Raw genomic sequence first — 24,327 nt, forward strand, 5'->3', positions numbered from 1 at the left:
GAGGCCCCCAAGTGTGGAGACCTGGATCAGTGACATGGCTGTTATCATTATTGTTATTGTTGGTATTTTACTGTGGTTCGTTGTTGTTATATAAATACAAAACTTTTCAATAAAAATTATTTTTTAAAAAAGCCTCAGTTTACTTCCTATCGTGTCGCGTGTGAATTGATGGTCACATCACTTGGCCAACCACGTGCCCGCAGTCCCCGCACGGCCCGTTCCCCACAGTGGCAGATCCTCATCGCGACCCCCCCTAGCACCATCAGTTGCCCTTCGGCCCTTCCAGCAGCAACCCGGTACCCCCCTAACCCCTCCCCCCTAGCTAGGGCCCCCCCCCCCCCCAGCTGCGTTGCCCCTCTCATTGTACTTCCGTAAGTCAGCCGACTCCTGCTGACCCCGGCTGCTCCAGCCACCTCAACGCCCCCCCCCCCCCCCCCCCCCCCCGGTGTGACCCAACCACCATTCCCCCCGACCGGCAGTCCCCTCCCATTCCGACTCCAGCGCGGGAAAAAACCCGCGCCTCCAGCTTAAACCCCATCCCTCGACCCAAAACGCGGGAAGAGAAGGCTCGCGCCACAACGGGCCTACAAAACATCCCCCAAGCTTCCCACAAGAAAGAAAAGACAAAAACCAACAGAAAAGAGCAAGGGAGAACAGAGCCTCCGAACACTATACATCAGTCCCCAACCCCCCTCAATCCTCAGTCCGAGTTCAGCTTCTCTGCCTGGACAATGGCCCAGGCCTCTTCCGGGGAGTCAAAATAGTACTGGCAGTCTTCATAAGTGACCCAAAGGCTCGCCGGCTGTGACAGGCCAAAATTCACCCCTCTCTTGTGCAGCACTGCCTTCGACCGGTTATAACCAGCCCTCTTTTTCGCCACCTCCGCACTCCAGTCCTGGTAAATTCGGATCTCCGCATTCTCCCACCTGCTGCTCCTCTCCTTCTTAGCCCACCTCAGCACACATTCTCGATCGACGAACCGGTGAAACCGGACCAGCACCGCCCTTGGTGGCTCGTTCGGCTTGGGCCTTCTCACCAACACTCAATGGGCCTCCTCCAGCTCCAAGGGCCCTTGGAAGGACCCCGCTCCCATTAGCGAGTTCAGCATCATGACCACGTAGGCCCCCAAGTCCGATCCCTCCAGCCCCTCCAGGAGGCCCAGGATCCGCAAATTCTTCCGCCACGAGCGGTTCTCCATTTCCTCCATCCTCGCCTGTCATTTCTTGTGGAACGCCTCGTGCGACTCCACCTTCACTGCCAGGCCTAGGATTTCGTCCTCATTCTCCGAGACCTTTTGCCGGACCTCGCGGATCTCTGCTCCCTGGGCCGTCTGAGTCGCTGTGAGCTTGTCAAGCGAGGCCTTTAGCGGTTCCAGCAGCTCAGCTTTCAGCTCCCTTAAGCAGCGATGGTGCAGCTCCTGTGCCCACTGCCGCCATGCTGCCGATTCCCCGCCCGCCGCCATCTTGGTCTTCCTCCCTCGCACCTTTCTTTGCTCCAAAGCCGATTATTTGACCGCCCCCCTCCTGGTCCAGTCTATCCACCAGCAGAGAGGCGCAGCTGATGTCTTCCCACACCGGGAAAAGTACGACCAGCGCCGTTACGGGCCCTTAAAAGAGCCCAAAAGTCCAAAAAAAGCGGGAGCCTCCGAAAGTGCGGCTTAGCTCCGCATCACCGCAACCGGAAGTCCCCAGACTAAGATAGTTAACAGAATAAATAAAAATAAACCTAAAACATTACTTTGAGTTAAACACAGTGTTAGATAAGGGATCTTAAATTCAAATTAATAAATGGTAAATTTAGGATGGATTGTTGCTCGTTTTGGGTGAGTGTGCTTAACACTCACTTGGCTCTGTTTCTCGTTCTAAGCTCTGGAGTCGCCAGGTGCCGTAAAGACACCGTCACAAGTTTCAAGGTCAAGTTCAAAGCAATAAAGCTGTACACCAATTAGTAAGTCCAAAACAATTAGAGAGTTTATTATAACACAATTATAATAACACTCACGCACACGCTAAAGATTAAACTTACTTCTACCACTAAACAACTAATACTTAGCTAAGAAGGAACTGCGAGGTCAGGGAACAAGGTCTTTGTTCTGGTCTGGTCTGCAGGCTTCGGATCACTATCAGTCGGCAAGGGTGTAAGTAATGCCGGTTTCAGGTAGCGGTCGTCGTTAGGCACTTACTCATTGGCGGCTGCTGCTCAACGGCTGATGTAGAAGACAGGGGTCTGGAGGCTGGAGTCGGAGGCCGGAGACTGAACCATGTGTGGGACCTTTCTTTTATAGGTCCCAGGGGGTCCGCGCCCCTTTGGGCGGGCTCTCTCACCTGCTGGGGATCGATTGGGCCTTTTCCCAATCGATATGGTTTGAACCCCCCAATCCTAGGGCCGTTCCTTGATCGCTGGGGTGGTTCTTAGGACTTATTGTCCTGGGCTTCTCTGGCTCCACCGTGTCTGGTCTGCTATTGAATGTATCGATTGATACTTAATTTGTGTCCATTGTACCTGGGACTGGCCCGGTATCACCTCATTAATATGCTAACGGCTTTCCATTTATAACGCTGCCTGATCTCTGCAGCTGGCTGGAAACCGGTTTCTGCAAGTGTCTCAATGCATAATTGCTCTGCAAGCTGTTTGCTCTTTAACATGTCCGTTTTCCCTGCACTCTTTGCAGTCTTCCATTTTGTGTTCGTTAGTGGCCATCTTAGATGGCTACAGGATGTCAGGAAATTATTTACATGAAGTGTTCAAAATATGTAATAGATTTCATGGAAGAGTAGTGGAGACAAATGACCAGAATCTTGAGGAATAATTGGACGCTAAACTGGTCGCAACTTCAGGATCTTTCTTGGTGGATGAAATAAGATGGACTGAAAGACCTCCTTGTCAAATTACCTGATAATTAAATATGTTGGGCCAACTTGAAGTTCTCTTTAATTTAAAAAAATGATACACCTGATGTGACCATCAATTCACAAGACACATGGTTGGAAGTGAACAATGGTTTTAATAATCTCACAACGGAGCCTGCCTGCGACGAGATGAACTGGCAGGCAGGCTCAGACTGCCAAGCTTTATACAACCAGTTGGTGGGAGGAGCCATGGGCGGAGCCAAGGGTGGAGCCCAGTACAAACTCCCATACACCAGTACATTTCCCCCTAGGGGCAGAGCCGCGCAACTGCTCGTGTGCCGAGCTTACACAGACATAGTACATCATATGTAATAACAGTGTGAATTACGCTACTGTGATTCACCACAATACCTAGGAAGACCAAACTAAATTAAGATAAAATTAGTCCTAGTATACATTCAAATTGAACGTTTATATTTAACAGTGGGTGGCACAGTGGTTAGCACTGCTGCATCGCGGTGGCTAGGTCCCAGGTTCGATCCCGGCCCTGGGTCACTGTTCGTGTGGAGTTTGCACATTCTCCCCGTGTCTGCGTGACTCTCACCCCATAGCCCAAAAGATGTGCAGGGTGGGTGGATTGGCCATGTTAAATTGCCCCTTAATAGGGGGAAAAAAATAATTGGACACGCTAAATTTATTTTAACAAAAATGTATACTTAACGGTGAACATTAGAAACGGTGAGGATTAGAATTGCATTCTAAGAAAAGCATCAAATGCCTCAGGAGAGGAGAGGTATTTTTTTTAAAGAAAGACATAACCGCTGGAATGTTTAGTAGTTCATCCTGTAAACAAATGCTAAACAGGCTATCTTGAAATGTGCTAATATAATACTCCTGTTCATTTTTCATTATATTGCAATAATGTTAAGCTTTCTGCCTTTGGTTATAATCCGAATTGCATTCCGGAAATGTTTTATAATCTTCAATTCTAAGATAGAGAGCATTGACTTTGAAAATTAACAATGACCTTTGCAACATTGCTAAATTTGAACGACATAATAGACTACACCATTTAAGATCACTTGTATTCCTCATCACCATATTCACCATCCTACCTCTCTGTGTCTTTCCCTGGAATAAACCTTCCCTCGAGCCTCTTACATGTACAAATTCACACTCCTAAACCTCAAACCTTTCACCCTTAATTTGTCACAGTAGTTCTGCAGCTGTTGATCTATTCAACCACTCACTCCAGTTTTAATGCCCCTTTCAGTTAAAATCAGTTATTCTTCCCCATCCGGCCATTTCTTTGCTCCTTCAAGTCCAACGGACTTCAGCGTATCTGATTGCATCTTCATCCATTACCAGATCTGCCACCAACATTATTGGACCACATTCCCTGCCAAAACAAGTTATTATTTCAAGATCCTCTTGGGAAGAAAAGACCTTGGCTCCTTTGCTTTATGACAAACCACCTTCTTAAACCTTCAACAATCAGTGCAAAGAACTCTTGACTTCTTTGCTATGAAGACTGAGTGTACCTATTCAATTTCAGCTCTCCCTTTCCCATCATGCCAAGCATTAAGTTTACCTGCAACCTGTCCCCTAAACCTGAGCTAATTGCTCTCCTACATTCCCACATGTCTTCACATCACCTGACTCAGCCCATCTACTATTGAAACCATTGTCCACTTGTTTGCCATCTCCAGCGTCAATTGTTTAATGCTGTCCCCGTCTGCCTCACCTCAACTCTCCAGAAATTTTAACTCATCTAATAACCTGCTGCCTATATCTTATCATGGACCGAGTTCGGCTCACTAATTTCATCTGAGCTGGCTGACCAACATGGTCTCTTAGTGCGCAAATTAAAATCCCTTCATGGCCCCACAATATATCTGCAAACCTCTTCACTCCTAACCTTTCAAGAACTCTGCGTTGTTTTAACTCTGTCCTCTTCTGTATCTTGAATTTTGATCACCCAAATATTAATGGCTATGACTTCAACAAATAAGCACTGGATTCTGGAATTCACAACAGCCCAAGAAATAGGAGTAGGCTTTAGACTCGGTTATTCAATCGATCATGGTTGATCTTGGGCTTCAAGTCCATTTTTGTGCCCATTCCCTATTTTCTTTGATTCCTCGAGATACCAAAAACCCGTCCATCCCAGACTTAAATGTATTGAATGATGGAACATCCACAACCCTCTGGGGCAAAGAATTCCAAAGATTCACAACCCTTTGAGTGAAGTAATTTCTCCTCATCCAAGTCTTAAATGATTAGCCCCTTATCCGAAAAAGAGTGCCTCCATATTTTAGATTTCCCCGACCAGTGGAAACAATCTATCAGTGTCTACCCTATCAAACCCCTTCAGAACCTTCCATATTTCAATGAAATTGCCACTAATTCTAGATAAAATAGATGTGATTTTCTCAATCTCTCATCAGAGGTCAATATCCTCATCCCAAGGACTAATTTAGTGAATCTTCGCTGTACCATCTCCAATACTACCTTAAATGTGGAGGCCAAAGCAGCACATCGTTTTCTATACTTCTATATGTTTCTATACTTAAGGCGAAGGGGATCAAAGGATATGGGAGGAAGTGGGATTAGGCTATTGAGATGGATGACCAGCCATGATCATAATGAATGTTGGAGCAGGCGCAAAGGGCTGAATGGCCTCCTCCTATTATTTGTTTCTATGGTACTCCAGATGTGGTTGTACCAAAACCCTGTCCACCATAGAAAGGCTTATTTATCGCTATACTCTAATCCCCTTGCAATGTGCCTTTTGCCAATTGCTTGCTGTATCTGCATGCTAACTTTGTGTTCCTTGTACAAGCACATCCAAGTCTCTTTGAATATCAAGTTACCAATTTCTCACTTTTCAAAAAAAAATCAGATTTTCTACTCTTTTGACCTAAGTGAAGATACTTTTCCGACATTATCTTTACTCTGACATCCTATTGCCCACTCACAAAACCTGTCATGATCTCTTTGTAGCCTCTCCATGTCCTCCCCACTTAAAAATGTCAAGTTATGCCCACTCTCTGCTTCCTGTCTGTAAGCAATCTGCTACCCACACTATTACCCCAAGTTCCATGCATCCTATCTTGCCTATTAACCTTTTTGTATGGCAATTTATCAAATGCCTTTTGAAAATCCAGGAAGTAGAATTTAAAAACCTATTAAAACTCTTCACCTTCCTCGAGAGCTCCTTTAAAACCACGCTCTGAGTGTGCAGGGAGGCACTCATCCTTAAATCTCCGACTATTAAGACTTTATGATGAATTTTGCCTGTTTGTTTGTTTCAACAAATTACGCTGGGATTTTTTCTACCTTAAAGTGCAAGCTGTGTATAATCTATGAATACGCATTCATTGCTAAATCAATAATTTGACTAAATGATAATGGGAACCTGCACGAAAACCCTGACGAAAATCTAAATTCCTTGGAGTGGAGTGCCGCCTAGATTCCCCCAGAAATAGACATTGCACTTTGCCACTCCCCGCCTTCAAGTAAGTCCAACTCCATCATTGCGAGAGAAAAATAAACGATTTGGTACTTTTTTTTTGGTGCGCCAGTACCGGGAAGGCTGTCGGGGCTGTTGTTTCTACCCGGTCGTTTCAAGAGGAGGGCACACGGGGAGTTCTGGCGCAGGCGCAGTGAGTGGGAATTGTGGAGTGTCGTGGCTGTTTGAAAGTAAACGGAAGTGCCGCGAGCCGGCGAAGTGGGCTCGTGATGGGTGGGAAAAACAAACAGCGAACCAAAGGCAATGTGCGGGTAAGGGACTGGATGTCACCCCTGGCTGGCGGGCGGGGGCAGCCAGCCAGGGGCATGTTGCTGCTCTGTACCGAACCCCCTCGGAAAGGAGCGCTGCTCTCCCTGGTATCACCCACAAGCAGGCCACTCGGTCCTCAGTACTCTCTGAGAGAGCCCCTTACCTCCACCCGCCCAGCCTGTCCATCTTCTCCCCGTTCAAGGACCTATCCTGCCGCCCAGACGCGGTCCCTCCTGTGTTTTAAACCAACGGGTTTGTTTCGAATCACGAGCTTTCGGAGCGCAGCTCCTTCCTCAACTGAATGAGGAATTCACCCGAGGAAGGAGCTGCGCTCCGAAACCTAGTGATTCGAAACAAACCTGTTGGACTTTAACCTTGTTGGGTTATGGGTATAGGGTGGATACGTGGGTTTGAGTAGGATGATCATGGCTCGGCACAACGTTGAGGGCCGAAGGGCCTGTTCTGTGCTGTACTGTTCTATGTCTATGTCTAACTCTATTGCACTTTTAACGATCACGGGACGTTTACAAGTGTATAATGGCCAAATGGAGTTATTTTGAAGAGCAGTCACTGTTTTAATGTAGTAAACGACACCGTCCATCTGGGCACAGTGAGATCCCACAAACAACCATGTGATAATGACCAGATTATATGTCTCAATGTTGATTGGGGAAGGATAAATATTGGGCAGAATTCCACCAGCCCCCTCCCCCAGCCCCTTGTGTAGAGCACAGTGGAATTGTTTACGTCCACTCATGAGTTCAGACAGGGCCCCCTCGAGTTTTAATGTCTCATCTCGGTATGGCACCAAGTGTGTCGGCCTAGTCTTTGTGCTCAACACTTTGGAGCAGCTTCTAAATACTGCCATCATCCACTTTCAAATATGGATACACGGCTTTTAGAGGCATGCGCAAACTTTTCAGCTGAAAACTTCTTTGGTGGGCTATAGACTGGATTGCTTTGTGGCAAGTGGTTATTAAGAAAACACTGCTATTTGCGGACCATGTGCAGTCATTTTTAATCACGGCACTGGCGAGGGAGGACTGACCAGGGGTGGGTCAGAAGATGTAATAGTTTTTACGTTGGGAAATTATTCAGTGTTCTGTTCCTGTCGTTAGGGAATTCCTGAGGTGCCTGGTAGTACCAATGGAGTCATGAAGTTATTGTAGCCAGTGTCATCACAGAGCAGCTCAGTGGGTAAATGCACTGTTGGTGGTTTGTTGAACAGTACCGGATCTGTGTTATGTGCTGATTTGGCTGATAGCTAAGTGATAACTGAGCTGGTGCTCGAATGGGCTTTACTGCCTCTTTGCCTGAGCTGTAGCTGCTGAATTTGTCCAGCATGGGTGTCCAAAAAACACCTGGGCTTCAGGATCAGGAAGCACTAAGGAAGAAGTAATCTGGTACTTGTGGAACTGTATCCCAGCAATATCATTACGAAGGATGCAGTGAAAAAGAGGAGGTTGAAGAAATCAGGTTGGCTCCACTGCTAAAGCGCAGTCATGTCAGTATCTTGTTTCCCAAGCCTGTCTTTACTGATAGTGCTTGGACTCTACAGAAGGGTTGCATAGAAATATGATTGGTTAGATACCTCTAGCATGCTTGCGGTACAAAGACCTAATAGGCATAGCACACCCATACCAAAACGTAGCAGTGGAAGAGTGTCCCTTGTTTGTCAGTATGCCTGTTTTGTGTCCTGAAAACATCCACATTGCTCATATCTCATAGACATCATTGTTAACTGCAGATTTCCTTTCTACTTCTTTCTTCTGAAACACAGAGAGGTTTTCTGGATGCCAACATTAGTATTGGGCAATTCCAATTGTAGTCCATTCATTTCAAGATGTTTTTTGTTAGAAATTCTCACCTTACTTTGAGGGTACAAGGCTTCATCTTAATAGTAGCCCTCCTTTCTCTGCATGCCAAAGACATTGTAGCCCGCATTTAGAAAATCACAGATTGAGAACTGAGCAGAGGAGATATTTAAGTCTGTATTTGCCTTAGTATTTCTAGGGCTTGGTGCCACCACCCTGAACATTTACAGTTCTTGGTAACTCAGTGTTATACAAGTGGCTCTTTTCCTCATGATACTTTAAAAAAGATGTTCTCCAGCAGTTGCAATGAGTTGAAATTAAACATTGCAGGCTTAATTTGGCTCCTAAGGAAGTTTACATAAGACTAATTTGATTTGCTCTCTTCTTTACAGCCATCCAGCAGTGGTAAAGCAGCTGAGCTGCTAGCTAAAGACAAAGGAACAGTTCCAGGCTTTGTTGGATTTGGAGCCAACCAGAATGAATTGGGTTATGTTCCTGCAGTTCAAGGCTTAGAAGAAGTGGATAGTTTGGTGGATGCTGACTTCCGAATGGTTCTGCGCAAAATGTCAAAAAGAGATGCAACCACAAAATTAAAAGTATGTTTTACTATTGTTACGACCAATTGAAGAGGTGTGAATTGGCACCCCTTTTTTTCCAGCCCCTTCAGTTGGCTGCAACAAAGGTTTTTAAAATTTCTTTCACTGCAGATGACTTTTCCAAATGTGTTTACTTTTTAATAAGGAGCCAATCAAACCATGCTTTCTTGAGTCAAGGAATAAGTTTATTAGTTGCTAAACCTGATGAAAAGTTTTTTTAAAAATGTGACAACACACCGAGATCTCAGACATAGGAAAGGTTAGAGACCAAATAAAAATTTAAATAATATACGGTTAAGTCCTTTGCTTGTCCTTGAGGTTTAGATTGTTGAATATTGCGGTCAATTGAAAGAAGTTAACTGGTTTCCTTTAAATTCTATGACCTGAATTGAACTTCAAGTATCAGTACCTTGCTGGAGTCAATTTTGGCTTCAGTGAGAGAGATAGATTCATTGCTGCTTCCTTCAGCAGTATTTTCAGATGACTTTGGTTTTTCTCTCTGTCTGGCTTGGCAAGACCAATTCTTAAACCTCCTTTCTGTGAATTTGATCAAGAAGACTTCCATCATTGTTGTCAAATAAGTAATCGGATTTGTGACCACTCATCTCAGAGACCTTTGACACAAAGAAACAAAGAAAAGTACAGCACAGGAATAGGCCCTTCAGCCCTCCAAGCCCGTGCCTACCATGTTGCCCGACTAAACTACAATCTTGTACACTTCCTGGGTCCATATCCCTCTATTCCCATCCTATTCATGTATTTGCCAAGATGCCCCTTAAATGTCACTATCGTCCCTACGTCCACCACCTCCTCCGGCAGCGAGTTCCAGGCACCTCCTACCCTCTGTGTAAAAAAAACTTGCCTTGTACATCTACTCTAAACCTTGCCCCTCGCACCTTAAACCTATGCCCCCTAATAATTGACACATTTAAAGACAGTAGAGACCAAAAGGGGTTGCGTTATTTTATCCTCCACAGAGGATTTGGGGCGTCTATTGAATGTATCTGGCTGGTTAGCAGTTTCCATTTTCTTGGTGGAAGTACAGTTGGTTAAAGTCACTTTGCATTTTCTTTTTTTATTTAGAGTACCCAATTATTTTTTTTCCAATTAAGGGGCAATTTAGCTTGGCCAATCCACCTAACCTACCCATCTTTGGGTTGTAGGGGTAAAATCCGCTGTTATGGGCCAGGGTTTAGAGAACCCCAAATTGTATCATGGAGTTCACCTGACCCTCAACTTTTAATAGATTGTGGTGTGGGGAGCACACGGCCCATTCTACAGGTGTGGTACAGCAGAAATGCAAAAGTATTTTTTAAAGCAAAACAGTGTTTGTTCTATGAACTCAAGTTAACCTTTTTAAAACATACAGTGACCATCTTAACCATCAATTCAAATACAACCCCCAAAGAATACAACACTAAGTGATCCTTAATAACTTCCCAAACAACATCCAGAAGACAAAAGAAACAGCTTTTAACAGAAGCGCATCAGATTTACATTCACTACTGAAAACATTGATAATTCCGAATTTACCAAAGGATCAAGAGACGGTCTTTTCATGGCAGAGAGATCAACAGTACACCTGCTTTCTCTGGCTTCAGCTCCAACACTGAAAACAAAACTAAAACACACCCTGCAGCAAACAGCCTAAAATGAAAGTAAAAAGCTGACAGACAGCCCAGCTCCATCCACACTCTGACATCCATGATAAACACCTATTTCTTAAACGTGCTCTCACATGACACCATGCAGACATGAGGACACTTTGTATTTTCAATACCTTCCTTTTCAAGAGTCCTTGTTTGAAGTGGACCATGATACCACCACCACACCTTCCACCAAAGGTATGCAATTCCATGCAACACAGGGCGTCAGTGCAATCTGTAAAGGAACTTCCTAGTTAAGTTGTCAATTTACAACTCCAGACATCAAGTGACTGGATGTATCCATCTTTGGTCAGTATCTTTTTTAATGTCCTCTTTAAACCGTTCAGTATGTTTTTTGCCTAGTTGAAGTTTAAAAAAAATATTTTTATTAAAGATATTTTCATTGCCCTACTTTATCTTCTCCAGATTTAAGAAATCCATCCGTTGACTCACCCACCCCGCTGCCCTTGCTGTTCCAGAGCCTGCCACCCTAACAAGATTCTTCTCCGGGCTATCAGGGAGGCAAAGGCCAACACATCAACCTCTCTTTCCTCGCCGTCCCACCACCCTGCACACCCGCCAAATTCTAAATATCGCCACTCATATGCTCAGGTCCATTTTCACCCCCAAGATCTCTGACATCGTCCCCGAAAAGGATTCCCAAAATCCCACCAATTTCAGGCTGGACCAATAAGTGTGTGTGTGTTTCGCTGGCCCCCTTAAACACCGCTCCGATCTGTCCATCACCTATGGCAAAAACACTGATACGCGTCTTTGTCATATGCGCTTGGTGCGCCATTTTATATTGAATTTAACTCAATCGAAAACATGAGGTCAAGTTTATCCTACGCAAGGCCTCACTCCAGATTCCCCCCACCCCCCTCAAATGCACCACACAGCTCCTTCCACCTCCTCCTTATCTCTTCCATCGAGACCCTCTCCCTCTTGGGAATACCTCTGGGAATGACTTACTGGGAATACTTCTCTTTTCCCCACATTTAACTTCTACCTCAAAAATAAACCAAATCTAGTCAGTATCTCCATAATCCCACTCATAGTAGCAAGATCAGAAGGTTGTCCGTCAATGGGGACGTTCCACACCACCACCCCCATTCCCCTCTACTCCATTGATGCCCTAAGTGCGATTGCCAGTGGTTCAATCGCTGATGCAAAACTGCCCATAGATGTCCGAGATCTTTCCCTCCCCTATCTGATCCTCAGATGCAATCTTTTCGAGCAACAAAGGGGGCAGTAACTATGGAAAGGTGGCCACCTCCTTCCTCACAAAATTCCTGATCTACCAGTACCGAAACCCATTCCCCCATGGCAACTGAAACTTCTCTACCAGCTTCCCCAACTCTGCAAATCTACCTTTCACAATCAAATCCCTGAACCTCTCTGTCCACTCCTGTTCCCAAACCCTGTAATGAATCCAGCCCTATTGGAGTATATCTATGATTTCCACAGTTCAATTTCCACAGTGACATGCCCTCTAACTTAAAATGTTGCCAAACTAATTCAAAACTCTTAACGAAGCAACCACCACCGTGTTTGGCGAGTATTTATCCAGCGAGAACGGAAACGGACCCATCACCAGTGTCCTCAAACTTGCCCCTGCACACACAACCTCCTCCATCCACTCCAAAGTGACCCTTCCTCCGTGACCATTTCCGAACTATCTTTTGCATTTGCATCCATTTGCATTTGCCGGCCAATAATAAATGATCAAATTCGCCATCGCCACCCTCCCAGCCACCGTCTGTCCCTCTGCAAAAATACCCTCCGAATCCAAGGCTCCTTACCCACCCATATAAACAGCAAAATCATCCTATTTACACTCCCAAAAAACGATTTTGGCAGGAAAATTGGGTGATTCTGAAAAATAAATAAAAACTTTGGGAGGATTGTCATCTTCACGGTTTGGACCCTCCTTGCCAGCGATAATGGAAGAACATCCCACCTCCTTGAATCTTCCTTCACCCCCTCTACCAAATTAGCCTTTTCAAATTGCGTAATAGATCCCAACAATGCGCCACCTGTATTCCCAGATACGAAAAACTTGACTTCACCAGCCGAAACAGCAGCTTCTCTAGATGCCTTTGTTATACCTGGGAACTTAGTGGGGATACCTCTTTTCCCTGAATTTAACTTATACCCCAAAACAAGCCAAATGTAGTCAGCATATCCATAATCCTACTCATACTAGCAAGATCAGCAAGTCGTCCGGTATTCCCTTCCAATCATTCCATCAATGCCATAAGTGCCATCACCAATGGTTCGATCACCAATGCAAAAAACAAAGGGGAAGTGGACATCCCTGCCTTGTTCCCCGGTGCAAACAAAAATAACTTGAACCTGATGCGTTAATGCGAACACTAGGCATGGGGGCCCTGTACAACAGCCTAATCCACCCAATAAACCCTGGCCCGAAACTAAACCGCCCAACACCTCAAAAAGGTACTCCCACTCAACCCGATTAAACACCTTCTCCACGTCCATGGATATTATCACCTCCGTTTCTTGACCCAACAGGGACGTCATCACCACAATTAACAACCTCCTAATATTAGACGATAACTGTCGCCCCTTCGTAAATCCTGTCTTGTCCTCTGCGATCGCCCATGGTACACAGTCATCCAGGCTCATTGCCAAAACCTTGCATCTACGTTTAACAGTGATATCGGTCAATAAGAACTGCGCTCTGGATCCTTGTCCTCTTTTAAAATGAGCAAAATTGAAGCTTGTGCCAAAGTGGGCCAGAGCTCCCCACTGACTGATGAGTCATTAAACGTTTCCATTAGATGAGGCCTCAACTCTGTCGTAAACTGTTTAGAAAATTTTGCTGGGAATCCATTCGGTTCTGGAGTCTTCTTGGACTGCATTGAACCAATGCGCCTCAACACCCCCCAGCCCCACCCCCCTGCCCACCACCATCTCTGGGCTCCGACATGTACAGACCCCGATTAGAAGGCCTCAAACTCTCAAACATCCAATTCACCTTCCCTGGATCAGAGACCACCCTGCCCCCAGAGTCCTTTATTTGCCCAATCTCCCTTGTTGCCATCTGAGCTGGTGTGCAAGCAAGCTACTGGCCTTCTCCGCATGCTCATAAAACACTTCTTATCCAGCGAACATTCCCGAATATTCCAATTTTGCCCTGTCGAAAGAAGTTCAAATTCCATCTGGAGCCTCTTCATCGCATTCAGAACTCCTCCTCTGGGGTGGGCGAGTACAACCAATCCACTGCAAAAAGGCCTTTCCATCCTTCCGCCTTCTCCCTATGCGCCATGATCATAATTAGCTCCCCGCTAATTACCGTCTTCAACACCCCCCAAAATATGGAAGGAGAGTCCTTCTTGCTTTTATTAATCTCAACATATGTGCCTGTAGCTGCCCCAATTCTTTCACATGCCCCCTTATCCGCCAAAATAGCCATCCAACTTCCACTGTGGTCGCTGGGTGCCCCCCCTTTTCCACACACACATCCACAAAATGTAGCAAACAGTCCAATATAACAATTCACGAATATTCCAATCCCACCACGCAAGCAGTGTCTTATCCATGACAAAAAAAAATCGTTACTGAGTACACTCGATGCATGTGCGAAAAGAAGGAAAATTCCTCCGCCTCGGGCACCCAAACCTCAATGAACCCAAGCAACACCTTCGCTATCCTCGACACCTTCAAATACTTGGAGCACAACCAATCCAGCTTAGGGTCAAGCACAGTATTTAAAATCCACCCACATAATCAATTGGTGTGTATCCAAATCTATATCATACCAGTTAGGAGTGTAAACATTAACTAGCACCAGGGGAGCCCCCTTCAATCTTCTACTCACCATCGCGTATCTACCACCTGGATTCCCCACTATATTACTCGCCGTAAAAGCCACCCTCTTGTTAATCAGCATCGCAGCCCCCCTTACATTCGAACCTGAATGGAACACTTGTCCCACCCATCCTTTCCTCAACCTTGTTTGGTCCTTAACCCTCGGGTGAGTCTCTTGCAGAAGGCCCATTCAATTCTCTCACAATCCATGAAACCAGTCTGGTCGGGGTCTCCAGATCTCTCCCCCCCCCCCTTCTCGATCAGACATCCGAATCCCAGTGGACTCCTCCAGGTCCCTACCTTGCACACCTCCAGCTATGTCCTTCCTGCTATTTGGTGAAGTTATAGGTAGATCTTACTTGGTCACAATTTCACGTCATTGTGACACAATCATTTTCTGATTAAGTTTATTTTTCTACAGATGACATGTATAAGCCATTTCAAGGGGACATTACATTGTAAGCCCACTCTACAGTTTTCTTTGCAACTACCTATCAACGACATGGGGAGGAAGAGTTGCAGTTACCGTTCAGAGCATTTCTTTTCCCACAGCTCTATTTTCTTTAAGAGAGTAGGCCAGCTTAGACTGTCGGTGTCTTTTTCACATCACTGCTTGAGTGATTTGAGCAAAAATCGCTAGTTGGCTTGTTTTTAAAAATCTCATCCCTCGTTACAACTGCGATGGAAATATTGGTCAAAGCAAGTGTTCGGGAATCTGAATTCTAGGCCTTTGGTTGCGAATTCAAGGCTGTCATTTTATAGTTATGCTGAGAGCATCTTAGCAACTTTATTTTCAACAGGTGGTAATTGTTTTGTAATAATGGAATTATTTTAATTGACAATGAAATAGAAAACAATCTTTGAGATATAATTTCAGTACTTGTATTGATAAATGTCGGAGTTACAAAATAAATGTAATCTTGTAATCTAATTTCAATAAATAATGTGAACAAAATACATATCGTGCCAGTAGTTAAATTATAAATATTCGGAATGCTGAATTTTGATGAACTAAACATATTTTCCAGCACAGTTAGATTTGTTGAGTCATAAACTCTGCGGAATTGGGGCATCTTCATTGAGCTTGTAGAAGAGAGATATAAATATTTTGGATATTTTCTTATGTGATTGATAAATCTAATAATATGGCTCTCTTTTCTCCCAAAAAAACTTGCAGGGAAAAATCACATCAGTGCAATCCCATGGTGAGCACTGAACTAACAACAAGTAAAATTAATGGTAGTAGTTAAAATGGAGAATGTAAATCTGAACAAATGGTTCAATAATGATACCATAAGTATCAGAGAATTAATGATACCTGTGTCATTGGAGGTGACCTGTCTGTGATTTTCATTTTAACTATTCTAAATTACAGGCGCCAGTAAGTCTTCTAGTGTGCTATTGCCTATAGGTGTTTATTCTGCTTATAGGAGGCAGGCTAGGGATGGCTACGGAAATTGCAAATGCACTCGTGATAATTTACCGAAATTCACTAGACTCTGGGGTGGTCCCGGCGGATTGGAAATTAGCAAATGTGACACCACTGTTTAAAAAAGGAGGTAGGCAGAAAGCGGGTAATTATGAAATGAAATGAAAATCGCTTATTGTCACGAGTAGGCTTCAATGAAGTTACTGTGAAAAACCCCTAGTCGCCACATTCCGGCGCCTGTCCGGGGAGGCTGGCACGGGAATCGAACCGTGCTGCTGGCCTGCTTGGTCTGCTTTAAAAGCCAGCGATTTAGCCCAGTGAGCTAAACCAGCCCCTGGCCAGTGAGCTTAACTTCGGTAGTAGGGAAGATGCTGGAATCTATCATCAAGGAAGAAATAGCAAGGCATCTGGATGGAAATTGTCCCATTGGGCAGACACAGCATGGGTTCATAAAGGGTAGGTCGTGCCTAACTAATTTAATGGAATTTTTTGAGGACTTTACCAGTGCGGTAGATAATGGGGAGCCAATGGATGTGGTATATTTGGATTTCCAGAAAGCCTTTGACAAGGTGCCACACAAAAGGTTGCTGCATGCGATAAAGATGCATGGCATTAAGGTAAAGTAGTAGCATGGATAGAGAATTGGTTAATTAATAGAAAGCAAAGAGTGGGGATTAATGGGTGTTTCTCTGTTTGGCAATCAGTAGCTAGTGGTGTCCCTCAAGGATCAGTGTTGGGCCCAAAATTGTTCACAATTTACATGGATGATTTGACCAAGTGCAATGTGTTCAAGTTTGTAGACGACACTAAGATGGGTGGTAAAGCACGGTAGCATTGTGGATAGCACAATTGCTTCACAGCTCCAGGGTCCCAGGTTCGATTCCGGCTTGGGTCACTGTCTGTGCACATCCTCCCCGTGTGTGTGTGGGTTTCCTCCGGGTGCTCCGGTTTCCTCCCACAGTCCAAAGATGTGCAGGTTAAGTGGATTGGCCATGATAAATTGCCCTTAGTGTCCAAAATTGCCGTTAGTGTTGGGTGGGGTTACTGGGTTATGAGGATAGGGTGGAGGTGTTGACCTCGGGTAGGGTGCTCTTTCCAAGAGCTGGTGCAGACTCGATGGGCCGAGTGGCCTCCTTCTGCACTGTAAAACCTATGATAAGTGCAGAGGATACTGGAAGTCTGCAGATGGATTTGGATAGATTAAGTGAATGGGCTAGGGTCTGGCAGATGGAATACAATGTTGTCAAATGTGAGGTTATCCATTTTGGTAGGAATAACAGCAAAAGGGATTATTATGTAAATGATAAAATATTAAAACATGCTGCTGTGCAGAGAGACCTGGGTGTGCTAGTGCGTGAGTCGCAAAAAGTTGGTTCACGGGTGCAACAGATGACTAAGGCGGCAAATTGAATTTTGTCCTTCATTGCAAGAGGGATGGAGTTTAAGACTAGGGAGGTTATGTTGCAATTGTATAAGGTGTTAGTGAGGCCACACCTGGAGTATTGTGTTCAGTTTTGGTCTCCTTACCTGAGAAAGGACGTACTGGCGCTGGAGGGTGTGCAGAGGAGATTCACTAGATTAATCCCAGAGCTGAAGGGGTTGGATTACGAGGAGAGGTTGAATAGACTGGGACTGTACTGGTTGGAATTTAGAAGGATGAGGGGGGATCTTAAAGAAACATATAAAATTATGAAGGGAATAGATAGGATAGATGCGGGCAGGTTGTTTCCACTGGCGGGTGAAAGCAGAACTGGGGGCATAGCCTCAAAATAAGGGGAAGTAGATGTAGGACTGAGTTTAGGAGGAACTTCTTCACCCAAAAGGGTTGTGAATCTATGGAATTCCTTGCCCAGTGAAGCAGTTGAGGCACCTTCATTAAATGTTTTTAAGATAGAGATAGATAGTTTTTTTGAAGAATACAGGGATTAAGGGTTATGGTGTTCGGGCCGGAAAGTGGAGCTGAGTCCACAAAAGATCTGCCATGATCTCATTGAATGGCGGAGCAGGCTCGAGGGGCCAGATGGCCTACTCCTCCTCCTAGTTCTTATGTTCTTATGTATATTTTGGCTTAATTTTATACATTGTTGCTGTCCAGCATAGGGCATTATCTGACGACAGACAAATATTGGTAAACGCTGCCAGTTGAATTAATACAATGTTATCATTTATCTATGTGTTTATTTAAACGGTTATAAAAGTTTCAAGACTCGCAATCTGAACAAAAATGCTACCGGCAAGCAGGAACATTTTCCGGCTCGCTTTGGAGGGTGTGAGCTTCCAAACTCGGGTCTGTCTTGAGAATGGTGATCCTGGAGTTATCGCCCACTCAAATCTCGGAAGCGGCTGCTTTTTATAAATATTTAGCTTGGAGTTTGTTGTTCATTCATATAAATAATCCAGTAGCGCACCTAGGCCTTATTCGTTCTTGAGAGAGCCTTGTTCTCGCTGTTCCAAAGCAATGTGTTATCAGCAAAATGTCCAGTTGTAAGCCATCGTTCTGTCCGTTCCACGAACTTTATTCTGCTTAAACTGCAGTTTCCCCACACTCAAATCTGTTGGCCTCTTTTACCACCATGCCTCATGCCACAATTTTGGCCATCTTCCTCACTCAGCAACAAGAATTGTTTAACACAAAAGGAGGCCACTTGGCTCATAATGCCGTTACCAATGTCTTTTTATATGGGAAAATATCAGTTACAATTCCAGCATGCAGAATTTTCTGAGGTTCTTCATGATGTAGATTATTGTGGTAGCAAAAGTGAAATTCAAATGTCAACTGAGACAATAGCAAAAAGCGAAAAAATGTTTGACATTGCAAAAGTTATATAAAATGAAAATCAATTTGATAAATGCTTTGTAAATTTTGAAACATATTGCCATAAAAACGCAACTTTATGAGACGTTTATGCTTTTTTAAAAAATATTTTTTATTCTCCTTTTTCACATTTTCTCCCAAATTTATACCCAACAATAAACAATAATCAGTAACGAATGTAATGTCGGTTCTGGTATGAGACAGTTATGTTTTAAATAATCTCTTTAATTTAAGCTGAAACAGTGCTCTGAATAAGATGTTTGTGTCTGTGCTAACCCTCTGCTCGGAGAAGGGCCATATGATCTGTTTGTCACTGAAAAGAAACCCAAAGCGATACCTATTGAAAATCAAGTGACTATTTTCAAACCTTTTATTTAAATTTAGAGTGCCCAATTAATTTTTTCCAATTAAGGGGCAATTTAGCATGGCCAATCCACCTACCCTGCACCTCTTTGGATCTTTGGGTTATGTGGGTGAAACCCAAGAAAACACGGGGAGAATGTGCAAACTCCACATGAACAGTGACCCAGAGCCGGGATCGAACCTGGGGCCTCGGCGCCATGAGGCAGCAGTGCTACCACTGCACCATCGTGCTGCCCATTTCAAACCTCGACACAAAAAAGGTACAGCTGCTTTTCGGGATACAGAGACAACGAGAGAAACGATGCAGCTGCTGTTACGAGCAGGGAAAGACTATATTTGTGTTAGTAGTCAAGCAGGATGCTGGTGATTCTGTTCGAAAACAAGGCAGAATGATAAAGACTTCTGCCGTTTTAAAGAACATAAAGTTGCCATGCTGGGCCTTGCTGGTGGAAATCAGTTCATTCAGGTGGAGGGAGTGGGGTGATGTTCGAAGGGCACTGGAAGTTTCAACCTGGTGTGAAAGAGAGAAATGAGCCGGCTGGAAAGCTGAGAGTATATTGGTCTGGATCTTAGTGTCATATATCTGCCAGAAGTGCGGTGCACGGCAAAAGAGTTGTAAAATGTATCTCAATTACGTTAGTGAATGTGAAAGTATCTTCCCTTTGGTATTGGGAAATCGTGATAAAATGGGAAAAAATAAGGCATCCAGTAATTGGGAATATTGTCCTAGTGGGTAAAGGTGATGACAAACCTGTGGGTTCTCCTGTATCCAGAACTAAAGTAGAATACAGAAAAGAAAATGATCATTCTTGTCTCGTGACTCGGAAGATCAAAATAAGTGAGAGCAGGCGTTAGGCCATTCGCCCCTCACAACTGCAATACCATTCAGTAAGATCTGATTGTGGCCTTAACACCACTTTCTTCCCTACCTCCCCATAACTTATGACTCTCTTGTCAATCAGAAATTTATCTCAACTTTGAATATATTCAATGACCCAGCCTCCAACTGCTCTCTCTGGAAGAGAATTCCAAAGACTAATAAATCTCAGAGAAGAAATTCCTCCTCATCTCCGTCTTATTTTTTAAACTGTTCCCTCGAGGTCTAGACTCCCCACAAGGGCAAACATCCTCCCACCATCTACTTTGTCAAACCCCTCAGAAAGACCGCCTTCTAAACTCCAATGAGTACAGGCCTAGCCTACTCTATTTTTCCTCAAGACAGTATCAGGAATCTCTGAACTGCTTCTAATGCAATTCTACCACTCCTCAGGAGCCCAAAATGGCACTCTGTTCTCCAGGTCTGTTCTCACTAAGATCCTGTACAGCTGCAACAACACTTTCATACCAATATTCCATTTGCCTTCCCAAACACTTGTTGTATCTGTATGCTAGCTGTTTGTGGTTCATGTACCAGGATACCCAGATCCCTCTGTACCATTGACTTCTGAACCCTTTGGACTGAGACTGCACCCTTTGGACAGAAACTGTGTCGGATTTTCTCAGATTTCGGACATGCAACTTGAAAACAATCAGGAACGTTGCAATCAGGAGTATGAAAAGTGGACCAGATAGCTTTGTGTCCAGAGAATAGGGAGGGTTGGTGAGGAGGGAGACCCTAACATGCTGAAATGGACTCTGTGTATACAACACTTGCTGATTCCACCCTCTGGGATTAGTCTGAGAATGGCTGTATTTATGAAATCAGAGGATTTAACTGGACATTAAAAATGTCCAGTTTTCAGACAACAATGTACCTGAATTCTGTTTTTCCACTCTTCCTGCCAAAGTAGATAAGCTCATATTTTCAAAATGTTATTTTTAGTGATACAGAATCAGCACAGTCCGTGATATTGGCAGGCGACAGGAAATTTCCTCCAGAAAATTCCCTAAATAAAAACACATTGATAGAATTCTTTTTGTCATTCCTTTGTGTAGAGTTTATTTAACAAGTAGCTTAATTTCTGTTTTTGTAATTGTAGGCATTGTTCATTATTTTCCTTTTGACAGTAAATATTTTTATTGGAAATCACTAGGCTAGGATAATCCTGGAACTTGCTTCCAAGCGGCACTGTGGGTGTACCTAAATCACATGGACTGTAGCAGTTCAAGAAGGAAGCTCACCACCACCTTCTCGAGGAAAATTAGCATGGGGGGCGGGGGGAGGGGGAGGTGGCAAGCACATTTGCCAAGCTGCTGCAGGCAGGGATCAAGCTTACTGATTGATATGATTGAATGCATTTCTGAATTGATAGCATCCCCACACTAAACCAATTAAGGTGAACTGCTGGACCGCCAGCTAACATTGATTTTTGGGTCTGACTTTATCAAGCTCAGACTTGGCATTGCCTGTTACTCTTGACTTTGTGGTGGCACTCTTGCATCTAAATCAGAAAATTGTGGGTTCAACCTGTTCTTCAGACACTTGAGCACATAATAATCTAGACACGGAGGAAATGCTGCATTGTCTAAAATATTGTCTTTCAGGTAAGATGTTAAACTTGTTGGATGTGAAATATCCATTAGAAGAAGAGGAGGTATTTTCTTTCTGTGCGCTGGACATCCCAAATCCTTCAATCCATAGCATGTATAAAGCACAGGTTATCTGGCTTATTTCATTGCTGTTTTCAGGGATCCTTCTATGTGCAAATTGACCGCCATGCTTTCCAACATTACAAATGTGGCAACATTTTTAGAAGTAGTTGATTTCTTAAGTTCTATGTCTTGAGGTTGTGAAAGACTCTCTTTAATGTTAGTTCTTTCTATTTTAATTAAATTGCATATTCGGTGATTTCTTTAGTCTTGTATTCAGTTTAGTTTTGAATGGGACAACAATGCTATATTTACTTTTCTGGTTCAAATTGACTTGTGGCGCATCAAACGTGGATTAATAAGATAATTGTAAATTATGTGGTCTGTTTCAAGCTATTCTAGGATGATTGATTGCCCATTATTTCAAAGATACAGCATATAGAAGGGAGAGTTCAATTAACACTGAAGTGTGAAATCATATTTGACAGAAAACCTATTGCATAGAATTCTGTTCTGAGAAATTATGAAGTCCACTAACATTTTTTTCAGTGTGGTGTGGGTTTGATTTGAATCATGCTTGAATTACTCATTAAATGCTTATTCTCTGTTTCCTCTAAGGCTGTGCAAGAATTTGGGACAATGTGCAAAGTGAAACACCCTGAGACTATAAAAGGAGCTCTGCCTTATTGGTCAAGAATTTACTGCAAAATTTCCATGGTAAGCTTCTGTGCATTCATTATTCCCCTAAATTTTGACTGAATGGATGCAAGCAAATAAGCGATATCGACTGTACCTAGAACCAGGATATTGATCCAATAGTTACAAGGCGGCAGAGAGGGTATGGTAACACTAGGATACCCGACTAAGCCAGGAGTGTGGAGTTCCTTCTGCATTTTAACAGCAGCACTTCATGTATTTGTGTGGACAATAAAGCTCTATATTCTATTTTTACTTCCCATTTCCCACCAGGCAGTTACCAGATCGGCTTTGAGTATGAAAATCAGGTTGCAGCACTGGGGACCCTTCCAGATAATTGTTAGGGAAAAGGGAGCAAGAGATTGGGCTGGGAAGGGTTTGGTGGAGGAAGGCCTTTGCAGGAGGGAGGAAGTGTAAAGCTAGGGCTTGGAAGGGTAGTTTGGTGGAGAGAGAGGCTGCTATCGGCAACAGTGAAGCAAAAGACTTCCCAGAAGGTCCTGCTCCTCTTCACCCATAAGAAGTAGTGTTAAAAGACATTTACCGTCTTCAATTTGAAGCTCACACTTTTCCCTTTGTTCCACTGGGACTGGGTGGCAACTATTAAATTGGCTTACCTTGTACAGTGGGAGCCTGATTTAAATACGTTATTGAAGCGTCCTGAAGTGAGATGCTCACTCAACATATAACCTGCTTCTATAAAATTGATAAAGGTTGCATACACAGCCGGTTGGGGATATATTCCCAATTTTTAAACTTTTAACCCTCTCCTCTGCAACCTGTTGTTAGGTGGAGGGAGAGTGGAGTACCATTAATATTGTAGTCATTGAGTCTACAAATCAATAAACATATTTTTTCCATGAAGGCAACACCAATGACGTTCAGTATTATCCCCGTGTTTGTGTGGGTTTCGCCCCCACAACCCAAAAATGTGCAGGCTAGGTGGATTGGCCACGCTAACTTGCCCCTTACACTCTCAGGGCTGCCACAACCACAGGGCTTATAGAGTATCGAGCCGGCGAGAACGGCAAAGGTGCCATTAACAAAACCTTCAGACTTGTGCTCTTGCAAGATGCCACCTCCTCTCGCTCCCACACTGACCCCTCCCCCACTACCCCACCAATATTATTATTAATCGCTGTATCATTGTGTTTCAATATTCATATCTACACAATGCATGTTTAAACAATAATCACTTTAATCATTAACCTTTAAAGTTACCACTGTCCAAATTAAAGTGTATTGAAAATCTCATCTGTTGTATTTTCCAAAAACAAATATATTGACAATCTGTGCATTTTGTACACAAATAGAGATAACCTCTTTAAACACAATTGGTCTGTTTTTGTTCCTTTATTTAGCAGTTTCACACCACACCCCGTTCTTTTCCCAAGTGTGTGAATGAGCAATCTGCTGCTCGTCCTCTGCCATTCCTGCCACTGAACAAGTCAGGAGGAGAGGCATGAAAGAACTTGTAATTCAGTGTGTGTTTTTAAAAATGTTTTTTTTTTTTGCATCCTTCAAACGTTTGCTCTCCTTTTCTTAATGTGCTGCTAATAAGAACATAGCAAGTGGGAAATGTTGACTGTTTCCTTTCCTTTCCTTTGGGGCTGGCTTAGCACAGTGGGCTAAACAGCTGGCTTGTAATGCAGAACAAGGCCAGCAGCGTGGGTTCAATTCCCGTACCGGCCTCCCCGAACAGGTGCCGGAATGTGGCGACTACGGGCTTTTCACAGTAACTTCATTGAAGCCTACTTGTGACAATAAGCGATTATTATTATTCAGCTCACTGGCACTTCTATTATCATGGTGATTTTATACACCTGTACAGTGATAAATTACAGCACAGAAGAAGGCTATTTGTTCTGTTATGTCCCCTCATGTAATCTTGTTTAGTTTTGTGCATTTAATTCCAAAACAGTTTATGTATTGACTATTGTGCTTCAACGATCAGTTGTAATAATGCATTTTATGTTCTAAT

At 43.8% G+C, this 24,327-nt stretch overlaps 1 protein-coding gene across 1 annotated transcript in view; it reads left to right on the forward strand.

Moving 5' to 3' along the window:
- Positions 1–6,497: 6,497 nt before the first annotated feature.
- The window catches only part of ltn1 (listerin E3 ubiquitin protein ligase 1), a 224,374-nt gene continuing 206,544 nt past the window's right edge, over positions 6,498–24,327 (forward strand). The window contains 3 exon segments of the mRNA XM_038802375.1: positions 6,498–6,632; positions 8,837–9,040; positions 22,272–22,370. Coding sequence (XP_038658303.1) covers positions 6,591–6,632; positions 8,837–9,040; positions 22,272–22,370 — 345 coding nt within the window. The 5' untranslated portion in view covers positions 6,498–6,590.

This window comes from Scyliorhinus canicula, chromosome 7 (genome assembly GCF_902713615.1).
Source record: "Scyliorhinus canicula chromosome 7, sScyCan1.1, whole genome shotgun sequence".
Lineage (NCBI taxonomy): Eukaryota > Metazoa > Chordata > Chondrichthyes > Carcharhiniformes > Scyliorhinidae > Scyliorhinus > Scyliorhinus canicula.